This window comes from Theobroma cacao, chromosome 7 (genome assembly GCF_000208745.1).
Source record: "Theobroma cacao cultivar B97-61/B2 chromosome 7, Criollo_cocoa_genome_V2, whole genome shotgun sequence".
Classification (NCBI taxonomy): Eukaryota; Viridiplantae; Streptophyta; class Magnoliopsida; order Malvales; family Malvaceae; genus Theobroma; species Theobroma cacao.
In genome coordinates, this window is record NC_030856.1 from 10,582,594 (window position 1) to 10,600,087 (window position 17,494).

General features: G+C 31.6%; 1 protein-coding gene and 1 long non-coding RNA gene across 2 annotated transcripts; one reads left to right on the forward strand and one right to left on the reverse strand.

The window, feature by feature from the left end:
- LOC108662669 lies at positions 116-1,011 on the reverse strand. Its single transcript, XR_001928610.1, has 2 exons — positions 666-1,011; positions 116-531 (listed from the first exon to the last, which is right to left on the reverse strand). It is a non-coding gene; the product is annotated as an uncharacterized LOC108662669 (long non-coding RNA).
- On the forward strand, positions 4,018-7,645 carry LOC18594620 (NAC domain-containing protein 21/22). The gene is made up of 3 exons (XM_007022236.2): positions 4,018-4,326; positions 6,332-6,606; positions 6,966-7,645. The coding sequence occupies exons 1-3, from the start codon at positions 4,155-4,157 to the stop codon at positions 7,419-7,421; spliced, it is 903 nt and encodes a 300-aa protein (XP_007022298.1). The 5' UTR covers positions 4,018-4,154; the 3' UTR covers positions 7,422-7,645.

Below are 17,494 nucleotides of genomic sequence, written 5' to 3' on the forward strand. Positions count from 1 at the left end.
CTTGGATGGACGGATGACTTGACCTTAAAACACCTCTAGCTTGAACTTACCTGCTTGCCTTTTAGGTTATCCAAAGTTCAAAGTTCAACCAAAAACAATTGAAATTCTATCCATGTTACAGAAAAATACAAAATCTATTAATGCTTTTGAATCCATGGAGCCTTCCCAAAGAATATTTTGGAAATATTCTCATGTTAGTATATTTCGGGTTTACATTTTTTTCTTTGATGTGATAATATTTTAAGAATGCATCGTATTGATTGGGTTTACAACTTAAATTACTTTGTAGAAAAGATCTGTCATATAAGAATTTCTTCCAGTTAGGATTGGTTATGAAAGAAGCAAGCAGGCATAAACGGTCACTGCAGCTATTCGTTGCTTTATAAAGAATTGACCTGTAGGCCTCATGACACGTGCCATGGTTTGAACAATTTTTGTCGTTTTGAACACCTGTCTCTCTGTCTTGTCTGTTTCTCTTCTTCTCTCTTCCTTCCACCATGAAATTTTTGGATAATATTCCTATGTCTTTTCCTGCATGACGACAGGAGGACTCACCATCTCCAGACACAGATTTTCATTCTAACTTTTTATCCAAATGCATAGTACACCGTAATGAAAAAACACTTTGTAAAACTAGAGTCAAACTTGGTGTTAGGAAAATTTACTTGATTTGTTGAGGGAAATACAAGCCAAGAGATGGATGTATTTCGCAGTGCTTTCTCTTTCAGATTGATGGGTTTTGTCTAGTAATCATCATCAGAATTATTGGTGGAAGGAAGAGGTCGTTAAGGACTTGAATTTTGACTGAGGTTGCGGATAAGGATTGCTTAACTTATCCTTGGATATTCACTTTGGGGAATGGGAGAGGGGAGCTGTTCCTTTCACAGTATTTACGATCTTCTGAACTTCCATTGCGTCATTTACCTCCTTCCTTCTGCTTCTTCAATCTTTGACCATTCATACATCAACTTCTTTCGCTATAGCCCAAAGCTAAAGTTAAAACGATATTTTGTGGAAACCTTTCTTGTTTGCATTAATTATATCAAGTGAAATTTTGTGGTTTTAATGGAGGGTATAATTACGTATGTAAATTGTTCACGTTTTTGTTTTTAATTGTTGAATAGTTATATTTGTTTATTTGTGTCCCGACGGGGACATTCCAATTAACACTTGAAATTTTGTTCAGAGAAAAATCCTTAATCTTGGGCTTTTAATTAAACTTCGAGAGAATGCATAGTTGTTAAAAATCTCAATGATTTGGTTTTTATTCCTACCCTGAGTCATTCGTATTCATGGATTCTGCCTCTTTTATGAATGAAAAGCTAAACGAAATTGCAATTTGCATAAAAGACTGATAAACTCTTTTTCATATCATACATTATTTTGAGCCTTTCAAACGAATCTAGAGTGTACAATTTCTTGACAAGGGAGGTAGCATCTCTCATGAGTCATGACTAGGGTTGATGGACCAAGTCGCATGTTGAAACCTAGTGTCGTGTTTGTGCAATTAAGAAATTAAAGTTGCATTAGCATTGCGTCGCGTCGCAAACTTGATGTTAATGTCACGAGTTTACGTTTTTAATGTAAATTCAAAAATTATTTTATTTATTACTGATTTGAGATCCGTGACATTAAGAAGAGATTGTTAACAAAAAACCAATCATTATCTCACTGCAAAAGTCGCGGACCAAATCTTAGGTCCAAATGTGAAAATTGGACACGTTTGCTGATGAGTGACTTTTTGGTACCAAAAATTGTTGAAATGGTAGCTATTGAATTTATTACAAAAATCTTTTGATTTGATGTCCCTTTGAGTTGAGGTAGTGTTAAGCCGATGAAGTCATACACGATTAATATGGGAAAAGTTATTAAGTGTGTTCAAACTTGATTTGTTTAAATTATATTTTTATTAAATTATTTAAAATATTTTAATATTAACACATTAAAATTAAAATTAAAGAAAAAAAAACTACAAAAAGGTTGAAATTTGAATTTTATATTTTTACTATTAATTTCATAGTTTTAGTCTTTCTACTCTAATTTTAATAAATTTAATTCTCTACTTTTTTAAAAAAAGTTAATTTAAGAATATTCTATAACAATTTATTATTAATTTCTGCCACTTGCCATTTTGTTAATGACTTTGGATGCCATCCTGATTTGTTTTGACGACGCGGCACATATTAGCAACAAAAATCCTTTTTTAATATAAAATATAAAAATTTTCTTAGAATTTAAAAAATATTAATCATTATTAAATAAAAATAAAATATGCTTTTTTTTAAAATTGATATGTGCTATATGATATAAAAATTAATCCATCAAGTCATACTATATTATCATCAAAATATCAAGTCATCCAAATTAATAACAAAATGCTAATATTACTATCAATTGCACTTAAGTCTATTTCAATAAAAAAAAAAATATAAGGATTAAATTTATTTAAATTGAGGTAAAGAAATTAAATTTATCGTATTGAAATAATAGAGGAATCTACACTCGAACATTTTGCTTATTGGTTGATGTATGATTTCCCTGTTTAAGAGTAGAATTCTAATATCCATCTCTATATAAAAAAAACTAGAAGAACGAAATTCAAAATTTGACCAAATAAAAACATAAATCTAGCAGCCTCCATTGAATTTGGGAGAACAAAATTTAGCAACAAATTAAGAATAAAATATCATTGAAAATCATAGGTTATTGGAAATTAGGTAAAGCACAACTTATAGTGCAAGTATTAAGGGATTACAGGGGTGTGTGTACACTAGAAGTTGTTCCAATTTTTATGGTTCCACTTGAGCATATTAAAGCTATTATTCCCTCCAATCCCATATTGTTTGTCTCTTTATTGCAAATTGAATATATTTGACCCAAAAAGTTAGTAAGAGACAAAGAAAACAGAACGGAGGGAGTCGTTGAATTCTAAATACAAATTTCTAATATAAATGCTTTTTTCATTAGAAAATATCTTTAAATCTTATAAAGGGGATGAAACTTGAAAAATAATTAGTAGTTGAAAACTTAACGAAAGAAAAGGATATAAGAGAAACCTTGATTCTTTTAATTAATCATGTTAGTTGCAAAAAAATGGAGATGATATGATTTGAAATACCCTTTTAATAGTCAAATTCCAAAGGAGAAATAGTATATATATATATATATGACGTAGCTATACAAATAGATGTAATATTTGAAAAAATCTCTAAACTATTCAAAAAAGTTATTACATTTCATTACATTTAATTTAATTTTATATTTTTATTTTGGATAAAATAAATCCTTATTAATTAACAGTTGATTAATTATAATAAATAAAAATATCATTTGTTATTTGATATTCACGTAATCTGATATGGAGAAGTGAAAAATGTCATATGACCATGTCATTGTATCACGTCATCATCCATCATGACATGTCAGTATGTTACATCAATATCATGTGATACAAAATAACAAATGTCATTTTGACTAATTATAACTAATCAACTATTAATTATAAAAATTATTTGACTTAAAATAAAAATACAAACAGAGTATTTTTCTGTAGAGTATTACGTAGGGGTTTGAATTCATTATGCCGCCAGTGCTGCATAAAGACAACAAAACCTCCTCTGTTATTTTATTGGCCAATGGCCCTTTAATGAATTACAACTTTTGAAAAAAGAAAGATTTATTTGAATGTTCTGAGGATTTTTTGAAACTGTTGCTCTTGACTCTTACTCTACAGTCATATCTCTTTATCTACGAAACTCTCTTAACTGTTTTATAGATTTCCCTTTAGTATTGGTTAGGGCCAACTTTGTCTTGAGAATATTTAGAATTTTAAAGAGAAATGAGGGAGGGAAGTGTATATGCCTATGTGGGGTTACAACCACGCACACATCAGCAGGTTGCCAACAAATACAATTGGTGCAAAGGTCTTAATCACCTAAATAACAGCTATGCATTAGGAGCCATTTTACCAAGTTGACTTTAAAGTACCCTCCTCTCTCTCTCTCTGATTAATCATCCCATCCGTCCTTCCCTTTATTTATTCTCCCACACCCTTGCCTTCTCCTTAACTGGAAGAGACTTTTTCTTTTCAATACCTCACTTTTGCCACCCTCCAAGGTCCTTTCTTTCTGAGTTCCCTCTCCTGAACCCAAAAAATGAGTAACATAAGCTTGGTAGAGGCCAAGCTGCCACCAGGTTTCAGGTTCCATCCTCGAGATGAAGAGCTTGTTTGTGATTATTTGATGAGGAAGGTGGCTACTTCAACTGATGCCTTGCAACTCATGATCGAAGTTGACCTTAACAAGTGCGAGCCATGGGATATTCCTGGTGAGTTTATTATACAAATTTTAATTTGTTCATGGAGTTTTTAGATGACGTTTAAGCTTGGTGGCTTTACCTGCATTAGCTATGTCTCCTAAGGAAGGAGACAGAGAAGAGAGAGGGGATGCTATTTTCAGCTTAGTTTCTTTGCTTAATTAAGTTAGGGGGGGGGGGGGGGGGGGGGGCTGAGGTGATAGCAACTGGACCGGCTATAAATGGATATATATATATATATATATATATGTATATGTGCTGAAGATGATGTACTTCTTCTCCATTTTTGTGGTAGGAAAATGTTTAATTTGGACCATAATTCTCTAGAAAAAAAGAAATAAAAGGTCATGTTAGTTATAGTAATGAAGTAGATATTATTGAAAGATATTTATTATTATTATTATTATTGGCATTTTCTATATTTACTGCATTTATGTTAGTTAGTCAAAGCATATTAGTGACTTGCTAGAATTACCATCACTTACAAAAACTAGCCTGTAGTTAGGACTAGTATTTTGTTGGTGTAGTTTCTTATATATACTATAGTAATTATAATGTTTTTCCAATAATACAAACTAAAATCTATATATATCTTATAACTAATAATTATTATCTTTATAATATGATCTTATAGCAAAGAGAGACTTCCTATCCAAAAAAGTGAAAAACCAAATTAAAAAGGAGGGTTCTTATTTATTGTTTTAATTTAGATACTAATTAAATTATCTTGTAATATCCAATTAATATGGAGACAAATTAACTTATAATCGGTGTGTGTATATATATATATATATATCCAATTCATAATGAGCTGTTTTGAAAGGTCATGAATAATTAGTTCTAAATTAATTAATATCTTGAAATTATTATTATTTTATTTTTTTTGGAATATGTTTATCCAAGAATTTCATATTCTATAGCTTTTGAATGAAATTGACAGTCTTGGCATTGTCCCAACCAAAAGCTGTGACAGTGATTGAGATAATAACAATGAAAAGGCCTCAAAAGTTATTCATCTCCCTTATTACTAATTAGGTTTTTCAAGGAATTGGATTACTTCATTTGTTCTCACCAAATCCCAATAGGCCCTTCACCCTTGTCTCCATCTCATCAACTATGCAAGCTCAAACTCTCCTTCCTTTTTTTTTTTAAAAAAAAAAACTAATATTATTTCTGCATTTTTACACATAGGACACGTGTAAGCAAAGCAACCCTTTTTTGTCCTTTGGGCAAACTACCATTATCATCTTCAATAATTCTCCATCAAGAGACAGAAATTGACCTCTCAACTGCAAAATTATTTGATTGGGTCACCTATTTTAAGCCTTGCTAAGTAAACAAACCCCATTTTTGCTGCTCATAAATTTGGACTGCCACGTATTTGATCTGACCCTAATTGGCCTTGACAATTTTTCCACATCACCATCAATTTTTTTTTTTTAAATTTTGTTTTGGATTTTATACACGAATATATTATAATTATTTATTCCAATTTTTCAAATATAACCCAAAAAATCACATACCAGGAAAATTGTTTCCAGCAATCCAATTGAAAAATTAATTACTAGAAAAATGAATAATAGGAGTTGGAATTACTAGGGTTTGGATACATATTCACTTCTTATTTGGGTATATTCCAACTTAACCAAAAGGGATAATGACCTTTTCTTTTTCTTTTTTAGGTGCAACCAACTATAATTCAGACTTGATATCTTTTATAATTCAACTTCAAAATTATCCATTTCAGTGAAATTATTCAAACCCTATAACAATAATTAAACTATTAAGAATTGATGACCAAGCATATTATATTGTTTTTGCAAATGAAAATCAAAGCATGAAGTCATTCAAGAATTTGATACATATATTTCCTAACCATGTGAAACATGAAAATCAAAGTCTACTGTTTCAAATAAGACTAAAACTTTGGATATTGACTTTGCTTCTTAAGGATTGTTAATCATTCGTATTGATATATACCTAACAATATATTTATTGTGGAAAATGTTAATGGCAGAAACAGCTCGAGTGGGAGGCAAAGAATGGTACTTCTACAGTCAAAGGGATCGGAAGTATGCTACTGGATTGAGAACAAATAGGGCAACAGCATCTGGGTATTGGAAGGCCACAGGGAAAGATAGGGCTGTCCTTAGCAAAGGTACCCTTGTTGGGATGAGGAAAACCTTGGTGTTTTACCAAGGTAGGGCTCCCAAAGGAAGAAAAACTGATTGGGTCATGCATGAATTCAGGCTTGAAGGACCCCTTGCCCCTCCCAAGCTTTCTACTCTCAAGGTATTAACATATATATATCTCCTTCAGAGGGATACGAATCTAATTTTTCTGAGTAAAAAATACTTTCAATGAAACAATCATTTTCAAGTCCCGAAGATTCTGCCTGGATCTTGGGGCATGTTGTAGTATAAAACCATTGATCATAAAAATATGTCAAAGTCAGATCTCTGTATGATTTTCTGTTATCCATAGCCAAAACCACATTTGTCATCTATCCCCTACGTATTAAGAATTTTTTAAATATGCCACAAGCCGACTCATTTCTTTAATTTGATACTTGTCCTTTCGGCAGTTTTTATATTGTGTATATAAAATCAACTAAATCTTTTATTTTATTTTATGTCTACTTGATGATACAGGAAGACTGGGTTTTATGTCGAGTGTTCCACAAAAACACAGAAATCACCGCCAAGCCTAGGAGCATGGGAAGCTGTTATGATGACACGGGCTCTTCACCCCTTCCACCATTGATGGATTCTTACATCACTTTTGACCAAAGTGAACCAAATTTAGATGAGTATAAACAGGTGCCCTGCTTCTCCACTTTCTCCCAAAGCCAAACCAACCCGTTTTTCACAAACACCACCTACATGGAACCAAGCTTACCTGCCAAAACCCAACCAGCACTTGGACAAATACCGATGAATGCTTGTTTAGACTCTTTCCCTTGTGACCAAAAGGTGATAAAAGCTGTGCTGAATCATCTTACCAAGCTGGATAGCTATCTTAACGTGAAGGAATCACCAAGCTTTGGAGAAGGATGTTCGGAGAGCTACTTATCTGAAGTGGGCATGCCCGACATTTGGAATCATTAATAATACTTAGGAATTCAAATCTAAAACTTGGACTTGCTACTTAGGCTTTAGAAAATGATTTTTCTAAAGAATATACAAACTTAGGGGTACATTGATTTCCCCTTCCTAGCATCTTGCACTTTTTTCCAACAATAGGGTCGCTCCTAAAGTGAAAACATTTGTAATTGATTCAAGTGGATGAAATGTATAATTGTGAAAAGTTCATATTGTTGTATAAGGTTGCATGAACAGGGAATTTCCTTTACAATACGTTTAGATTTGGAGAAATGTGGGGAGAGGGTTTGGATAAAATGTTAAAAGAAAGGAAGGGAAAAGGTTGGGGAGCCCTGTTCCTTGTCCTGAGGTGGTGGGTTTTCCAAATTGGAAATATCTGCATCAATGTATTAAAATTATCTCTGAACAGGATGATAGATATCAACATTCAACTTGATTTGTGGAACTGAAAAAGACTTTAGAGAAGCTGAGAAGAAAATATATAAGAGGAAAAATCAGAAAAAGAATCTGAGTTTGTAATTGAATCATGTAATCTTTTTACACATCATTTTATTACAGAATTCTTGTATATATTTATATGTGTTCCTAACCACAATGGTTATCTAACTAACAGAAATAACAAAAGTATCCAACTATAGTTGATATTGCTAACTATAATCTAACTAATTAAGTTAAAGTACAATACTTCTCACTTGAAATCTATCTTTTCTTTTCCTTTGTAATTCCTTTCTTGCATGACTTCTTTACACCCCCCTCAAGATGTGTATGTATGTTCAGAATACACATCTTGTTAAGCAAAAATTGAAATTGCCCAAGCAATAATGCCATTGTGAAGAGATCTGCTATCTGCATTATAGTCTACACATACCTTGGTTTAATCAAACTAGCAATAACCTTTTCTCTAACTAAGTGACAGTCTCCATCAATATGCTTAGTTCTTTCATGGAAAACAGGGTTTTTACATATACTTAATGCTGACTGATTATCACACAAATCATCCCCACAGTATCTGTATGTTCAAAGCCAAAGTCTTTTAACAAGAATAAAAGCCAAATGATTTCTCTACTAGTAGTAGACATAGCTATGTATTTAGCCTCTGTTGAACTCTTAGCCACAATAGTCTGCTTCTAGGATTTCCAACTCATTAAAGAGTTACCAAGAAAAATCACAAACCATGTTATTGACTTCCTTGTCATAGGGCATCCTACCCAATCACTGCCACAATATACATTTAACTGCATATTAAGTGCAGATGAGAGAAGTATACCTTGTCCTAATGTCCGCTTTAAATACTTCAAAACTCTATAAGTAGCTTGTAGATGTACATTTCTGGGCCTTAACATGAACTGAGATAAAATTTGTATTGCATATACAATGTCGAGCCCATTAAATGTCAAATACATTAGTTTTCCCACCAATTGTCTATTCATTGAACTATTTTCCAGCAAGTCAGAATCTTCTGCACTGGTTATTTTGTGATTGTAGTAAATCGGTGTGGATGTAAGTTTGGCTCCCAATAGTCCATGTTCTTCAATCAAATCCAAAGCATTTTTTCTATGACACAATAGAATCCCTTTGTTTGATCTAGCTATTTCTATCCCCAAGAAAATACTTTGGCTTTCCAAGTTCTATCAACTTAAACTTTGATCTCAAAAACTGCTTTGTTTCAGTTTCAACAGCAGCAAAAGAGCTGGCCACCATAATATCATCAACGTATACAAGTAATGTTACAAATTCTCCTTCTTTGGTTCTTTTTGTAAAAAGAAAATAATCTGATTTCGATTGTATGAAATTAAATTGCACCAATGTCTCTGTGAACTTGGCATTCCACTGTTGAGAAGCCTTTTTAAGGCCATACAACGACTTCTGTAACTTGCAAACAAACTTAAAACCTGATGGTGGATACTCCCTCTTAAGGTCATAACCTTAAGGAATTTCCATGTAAACATCTTCAAGTAAGAATAAGTCACTATTAAGAAATGCATTGTTAATATCCAATTGGGATAACAACCAACCGTTTGCAACAACTAACGCAAAGAAAACTATTACGGCAGCTTGTTTGGGCAAAACTATTACGGCAGCTTGTTTGGGCACAGGACTAAATGTGTCTTGATAATCAAAACCTGCTCTCTGGTTGTACCCCTCCGCCACCAATCTAGCATTAAATCTGTCAAAACTTCTATCAGCTTTGCCCTTGACTTTATAAACCCATTTCCAGCCTATGGCCTTAAAGTCAAAAGACACTGTTTCTACTATCTAAGTATTATTCTCCTTTAAAGCATCTAATTCATCATTCATAGCAATGATCCACTTATCATACTAAATAGCTTGTGAGAAAAACTATGGTTTTGAGATGTGGTTTAAGGCTATTGTAAAAGCTTTATGACTAGAAGATAATTGGTTAGCAAACAAGTAATGATGAATAGGATAAACGGTAACTAATGATTTTAATGATGGACATCGATAAGATTCAAGATATTTTGGTGGTTTCTTTAATCTAGTACTTCTCCTAGGAGATATATGTGAAGCACTAGGGTTAGATTGTGAATGAAATGAATCAGCAGGGGCAGAGCCTCCTTATGGGATGGGAGGGACCAAAATTTTTAAAAAAAAATTACATACTATATAAATTTTTTTAATTCTTTTGTAAATTTTCTTAATGCCCCCAAAATAATTTTTTATTTAATAATTAATACAAATAAAGAATAACAAAATAGTTTCATATGCTTAACTCAATTTTATTTTTTTTATTTTTTCTTTTAATTTATATTATTATTTGTATTTATTTATTTATTTCTTGCTATTCTATTTACTCATATGTTTTAAATCTCTATAAATTTTCTTTCACAAATATTTACAAACCATCAATCATATTCTTTTTCTTTCTTTTTTATTATGTCATATGTGGATTCTATCTTCTATTTGTTATATTTTTCCTTTTTCTGTTATGTGAATTTTATTTTCTATGATTTTAATCTTTAAAAATAAATATATTACTATGTAATTTTCAAATATAAGTTGTAATGTTATACTGTTACTTAGAATTTTATCAATATATCATTTTTTTATTTAGAAAAACCAATGTATTCTAACATGTATGTTGCAAACTTTAAGTAACAAGGATATACATACAAATTGATAGAATGAAATAATTGTATTTTTAATACAATTTTATTTATTATATATATTTTTAATGGCTCTCAAAATAAGTTTTTATTTAATAATTAGTTTTAATCTTCAAACTGTTTTATAAAATTAGAGTCATTATGGTTAGCATATTGCTAGTTAAGCTGAGCAAATAAGTTCTAAACTAATATGTTTAGCCTATCAAATTTTTTTTTAAAAAAAAGTGAGTCTATTAATCCAAACCCATTAAGTTTTAATATAAATCTAAGTTTATCATAACATATTATATTTTAAAAGTCTAACCTAACATCCTATCATAATATATTATATCTAAATAGTTCATCTCAATAATCCAATATGTTAATTAGCAATTTAGAAGGCAAATAGAAAATAAGAGAAGAGCTAGAATATACAAAATAACGAGGCAATTCATTTGAATTTAAAAATTATTTTTTTCTACCATTCTTGCGCACAAAGAGTGATAGAGACTTCTTTTATAGTTCCATTCAGTCATATATATATATAACTGATATCATCGTTACTGTTAATGTGTATTTTTTTTGTATGTCTAACGTCTTTGAATTTTATTTAATTTTTTAGATGAGTGATAATTGAATTATATATAAAGTTCTTTTTAACTGTTTAATGTCTCTTTCTGTTTAACTCCCCTTTTAAAAATGCTCTAGTTCTGCCCTAGTGAATCAGTGTCTTGATTTGTGATATTAAAGTTTGATTCAGGTGAAACAAGTTCAACAATAGGTAAAATAGGTTCTTAATCAATTTGAATTGAAGGTGTTGGTGCAGTAGTTGAATTAGTATGTAAATGAGAAGAAAGAGCATTTAAATCGAGTATAAAATAAGAGGGTTGTGGTAAAACAAAATGATGAAAATCAAAAGAAGCATGTATAGTATTCGATTTGTGAAAGGGAAAACTATTCTCATGAAAAATAACATCCTTGGAAATAAAACACTTATGAGTTGTAAGATAAAAAAGCGTATAACCTTTGACACTCATAGGATAACCAAGAAAAATACAACATTTAGCTCGAGGTTCAAATTTCTTCTCGTTATGAGACAAGATATAAGCAAAACACAAGGATCGAAATACTTGAAAATGAGAATAAGGTGGTTCTTGAAACAAAATTTGAAATGGTGTTTTATTTTTTAGAATGGGAGAAGGAATCCTATTCACAATATAAGTAGCAGTAAGGATAACATCTCCCTAAAAAGAAATAGGTAATGAAGCTTGAAAAAGAAGTGCTTTAGCTATGTTAATAAGATGTTGATTTTTCCTTTTATCATACCATTTTACTGGAGTGTATCTACACATGTAAAATGATGCACAATGCCATTTTTTGAAAAAAATATGTCAAATTAAATTCATATCCATTTTTAGCCTTTATGCATTTGACATGTTTATCAAAATGATTAATTACCATTTTGCAAAAAGTAGGTAAAATGGTACCAACATCGGACTTTACTCTCATTAGATATATCTATGCATATCTAGTAAAGTCATCAACTATGGTTAAAAAATAATGATGTCCTCTTAAAGTAAAAGTTGAATAACGCTCCTAAATATCAACAAGAATTAATTCAAAAGGTAATGTTGTATTTATAACATGTAAAGGAAAAGAAAATCTCTTTTGTTTTGCCTAAGAACAAATATTGCATTGAAAACTTTCCTTGAAATTCACATCAATACAAGTATCATGAACCATCTTCATCATTTGTGTAGATATACGACCTAAAGTGCCATATATTAAAATAATTATTCAAAGTTGTACAAGTATTTACAAACTTCAAAGGCATTGAACAAACATTTTGTGAATGTGAAGAAACATTGGAAAACTTATTTGGTAAAACGGAAAGTAAAACTTCAGTGAACTATGCTGATAATTGGACATTCAATTCTTTCTGCAAGATATACAAGCCAGCTATGGCTTTAGCATGACCAAGTCACTATCCATGAACTGGTTTCTCGGATAAAGCAATGAATATCAATAAAAATAAGGATATGTTTCTTTTGCTTTGTAAATTGATTCACTGAGAGCAAATTGAAATTGAAGGAAGGTACCAAAAGCACAACATCAAGAATCAAATTATTGGATAGTTGTATTGTTACAACATGAGTAACAATGGCCTTAGTGTAGACACTAAAAAAAAAATAATAATAATAAAATAAAAAATAAATATATAAATATAAAATATAAAAAATATATAAATAATTAAAAAAAGGAGAGGAGAGGGAAATGAGAGGTACGACTGGCAGGGTGCGTCTGCACCCTGCTAGGCGCCACCTTCACCTTGCCCGACGAGAAAAATTCGAGTCTGGCAGGGTAATGGGAGCATGCCCCCTTTAACCTAGTATAAAGGGGGCACTGTAGCACCCATCCAGAGGAGGCCCAAAACCTACAAGCAAAAGAGAAAATCGACAATCAAACAACCAGCAACAAGCCACGACCTGCAAACCAAAAAACCCTAGAAAAATCCCTAAGCAACCTGCAAACCTAGAAAATCCTAGCAACCAGCAACCAAAAATCCCTAGCAACCTTCTAGCAACCGAAAAAATACCACAATCCAGATAAAAAAAATCAAATAAAAAAAATACAATGAGAAAGGAGGATTGATAGCTCGTTTTAAGGGAAACTTTGGATGGGGTTTTAGTACTGCCGGCTGGGGGAGTCGGATCTTAGTTTTGAGTGTTTCAAATCTGGTAAGGGAGACCTTTTTTTTACCGTCGGTTGAAAGAGAGATTTTGGGGTTTTGCTGCTGGTAAAGAGGGAGCTTTAGAATCGACGTCGATCGGTAAGGGTAGGAGTTCCCTACCGTCGGTTAGAGGAGTTTAGAGTAAGGGGTCTTGTGAGCCGACATCAAGAAAGAGCTGCTGGGGGCGACGTCGAACGACGAAGAGATCGGTGAAAGAGCATGAAGGCCGACAAAGGAAAAAGAGAGAAAGAGAGAGAGAGAGTTGAGGAACCCGGCGCTGGTGAGGGAGAGAGGAGAGAAAAGAAGTGAAATTTTTAGAGTGAGAAGAGAGAATCCGACGTTAGAGAGAGAAACAAGTGAAGGAAAATGGGGAAAAGCAAAAAAAGAAGGATTATATACTAGGGCAGGTAGGGGTAAAACGGCGTCGTTTTGAGGAGGTAGGATTTGGTGGCTCAGAGGCTTTCGAAACGGCACCGTTTTGACTCAGAAAAGCTGAGTATTTGGGGCAAGCTCATGGGCTTTCCGCCAGTTTGAGGCATCTTGGACTGGATTGGGCCTAAACCTTGGGTAAGATTTAAATTCTTAATTTATTGGTTTATTATGTGGTATTTGTATTGATTGTTTTTTTATAATTAGAAAATATTTTTAATGTAGCTTTGTGTTAATGATGGTAAAATAGTAGAAATAAAGTATATTAATGTTGTAGTACGAATTTTAAAACATATTAGGAAGGGAAATTATTGGAAATAGAAAATATGAAAATGTATAGGTATAAAAAAAATAAAAATAACAATGACTAAAGAATCTAAAAAAGGGATTGGGATAGATAGGAAAATATAAAAAAAATAAAATTAATGGAATAGATGATAGGTTAAAAAAATATTTAGATTAAATTAAGGTAAGTAGGGAATTTTTGGAATATTGGTGGAGTATTCTTGGATAAAAAGGAATATATGTATAAAAAAGAGAAGAGTTTGTAAAATATGCTTATACATTAGATTATAAAAATATATTTAGCGAATATAAAATATAAAAGAAACATTTTATGTTAAATATAAAAAAAATATATGTATAGTTGAGATAATTAAATGATTATAATTGAATATGTATTAGAATTGGCCTTATAAAAAGTGAATTTTAAGATGCCATAATATTAACCATAGGAATAATGAATAATCAATGTCGATGATGGGATAATCGGTCGGGACGCGAGAAGTTGCAATCCCTGGCTTATGTTCCCTAGACTCAAAATCCGAATCAAGGCTCCACTAGTACGATAAGAGGGCCTCAATTTCAAGATTCTGAAGTTTTTAATAAATAAAGAATTTGACTATACAAAAATTACTCAATAAAAATAATAAATAAATAATAATAAAAAATCATGACAAAAATAATAATAATAATTCGAGTATATAGTAAATAATTAATTTGTGAAAATGCAATATACATGACATTAAATAAATAAAAAATAAATAAATAAAATCTAAGACAACAACTAATGGAATCATAAACAATTTATCTAATTATAAAAGTAAAATATAAGAGTAATTTAGAATAAAAAAATGTAAGGTATAAAAAATAATAATTAAAAATAAAAAAGAAAATATGATAATAAAGAATAAAATAAAATAAAAATAATAATTAAATAATAAAAATGACAAAATAAAAATAAAAATAAAAAATAATAATAACAAAATAGATAATTGCATTAGCCCAGCATATATATGATGCATCATGCATATCATTGCATATAAATATTTCTGTTTTCGAGTTTAAGCCCCGATGATGGGACCTTCTGAGGATCTTGCGAAGGCGGGTTCTTGAAAAATTTTCTAGGTGAAAAGATGTCCTCGGGTCCCACCAGTATGATGGGAGGGCTCGAGAAACATCTTTAATAAAAGGCTTTTGCCCGAATTAGGTTCATTATGCACGAAAATATTATTTTAAAAAAAAAACGTACGATGACCCCGATAACGGGATTTATTCGTCGAGTTTGCGAAGGCGAATTTTCCGAATAATTTTCTAAGTGAGAGAACACCCCGGATCTTACCAGTACGATGGGCGGATTCGAGAAAACGTCCTCAATAAAAGGTTATTCGTCCGACATTTTTATCTCACGCCATGCATCTTATCTTGCCTCCCATTTGCATTTCATTTTAGATCAAATAAAAGATAAAATAAAAGAATAATAACTAAGGAAATATAGTGAAATTAAAAATTAAAGCCTAATAGGATAATCTAAAAATGGTACCGTTCATGGAACCGGGCATTTCGGGGGTGCTAATCCTTCCATGGGTATAACCGTACTCCCGAGCCTAGATCTAAAAAATCGTAAACTAGTTTAAGGTTCTTTTCGGTGGGCTTAAAATTAATTTAAGGCTTCATCGATTAGAATCGAGTCAATAGGTGACCAATCGCACCTAGTTAAAAAGATTGGTGGCGACTCCTAATTTTTAGTGAGTTTTCACACCACGTCTGGCGGTCGAGTTCCCGGACCCGCACGTTATGACACTTAGTTTTGTTAGACATATGAATAAACAAATTCTTAACTGGTTTATAAGACTTGAACAGATGCAAAGAAAAAGTTATATGATTAGTGACTCCTGCATCTACTATCCAAGTGTCATTTTTAAGTAACAATTTATGTAAATGTAAAATAGAATTAATAGCAGACAAACAAGTTAGATTGGAAACCATACCTATAAGAGTAGAGTTCACAAGAAAGGGCTTATTGTTGTGTTGACTGAATGTAGGTGGCTCATTCTCACTTGCTTGTCCTTCATGTGCAATAATCATTGCCATTAAAGTTTGAAATTGACCTTTTGTAAGAGAAATTTGTGAAACAGGACCAGCAACATTTTCATCATCTTGATCCTCTAAAGCATTAATAACAACATTGTTAACTGCTACTACATTTTTCCTGAAATTACCCTTGGACTTAGAGAACTTGAAGTTTTCAAGAAAACCCACAAGCATGTAACACTTATCCTTGGTGTGACCTTTCTTTCCACAATGTCCACAAACCAGATTACCAGTAGCTTTCTTTTTATTGTCTGAAAGAGCAACTATAGCAAAAGCTTCTATTAATGGTTGAGATTGCATTAACAAAGACCTCTGAGAGTCGTCACGAAGTACTAAATTATAAGCTTTATTCAAGGTGGGAAATGTCTTAAACAATAAAAGTTGAGACCTTAGTGTTGCATACGAGCTATTCAATCCATTAAGAAAACGGAAAACACAATCCTTATGATACAAATCAGTAAACTTCTTACAACAATTTTGCTTACATCCTTCACATTCATAATAAGACAAAGGTCTGTGGTTGCGTAATTCTTCCCACAAAAAGCTTAGTTTGAAAAGTAAGAATTGATTGATCTAGTTCCTTAAGTGACATTACATAATGGCTATTGCAGATTGCAAATACGAGTATCATCTGGTTGGCTAAACATTTTCTTCAAAAGCTTCCTAAATTTGATGTGTTGTATTCATGTATAATACTATGAAGATTGATTATGGAGTCAAAAACTCTATCAACTAGGAAACAATTAAGTTTTTACACCAACTCCAAGCCACAAAAATCTCGTTGTTAGGCTTTGGTTGTGTACTAGTGCCATAAAAAAAACTAGTTTTGTTACGAATGGGAAGTGCCAAAAGATATGAATGACTTCAAGAATTATAATTCTCGATCGATAATTTGGGATTTATCACCATCGAACCATGATGTTCGGTGTGATGAACAAAATAAGGTGAAAAGTTATCTTCCAAAAGAGAAATTGAAGATTTGAAAGAAGAATCAACCCTTATCACTAAAGAATTCTAGTAAATTAAAGAAATAAATAAAAGAACTTGACAATTGAAGAATTTCTAGGGATTTCTCGAAATTCCAACATCTTCTGATCACCTCTTCGGCATACTTTGATTACAATTGTAGTGATACTTGAAATTTGGATCGATGATAGTTGGACCTGCTCTGATACCATGGTAGATATCAACAATCAACTTGATTTGTGAAACTGAAAAAATTCTAGAGAAGCCGAGAAGAAAATATATAAGAGGAAAAATGAGAAAAAAAATCTAAGTTTGCAACTAAATCATGTATTCTTTCTACACACCAGTTTATTACAAAATTCTTGTATTTATATTTGTTCATAACCACAATGGTTATCTAACGAACAAAATAACAAAAGTCTCAAACTATAGTTGATATTGCTAACTATAATCTAACTAATTAAGTTAAAGTATAA

What these genes read in the sequence shown, in the direction of transcription:
- LOC18594620 (XM_007022236.2), top strand. Translation starts at nt 4,155, where the DNA reads ATGAGTAACATAAGCTTGGTAGAGGCCAAGCTGCCACCAGGTTTCAGG. An exon ending in CGAGCCATGGGATATTCCTG is followed by an intron (nt 4,327 to 6,331) that starts GTGAGTTTATTA and finishes TGTTAATGGCAG; the next exon opens with AAACAGCTCGAGTGGGAGGC. An exon ending in CCAAGCTTTCTACTCTCAAG is followed by an intron (nt 6,607 to 6,965) that starts GTATTAACATAT and finishes TTGATGATACAG; the next exon opens with GAAGACTGGGTTTTATGTCG.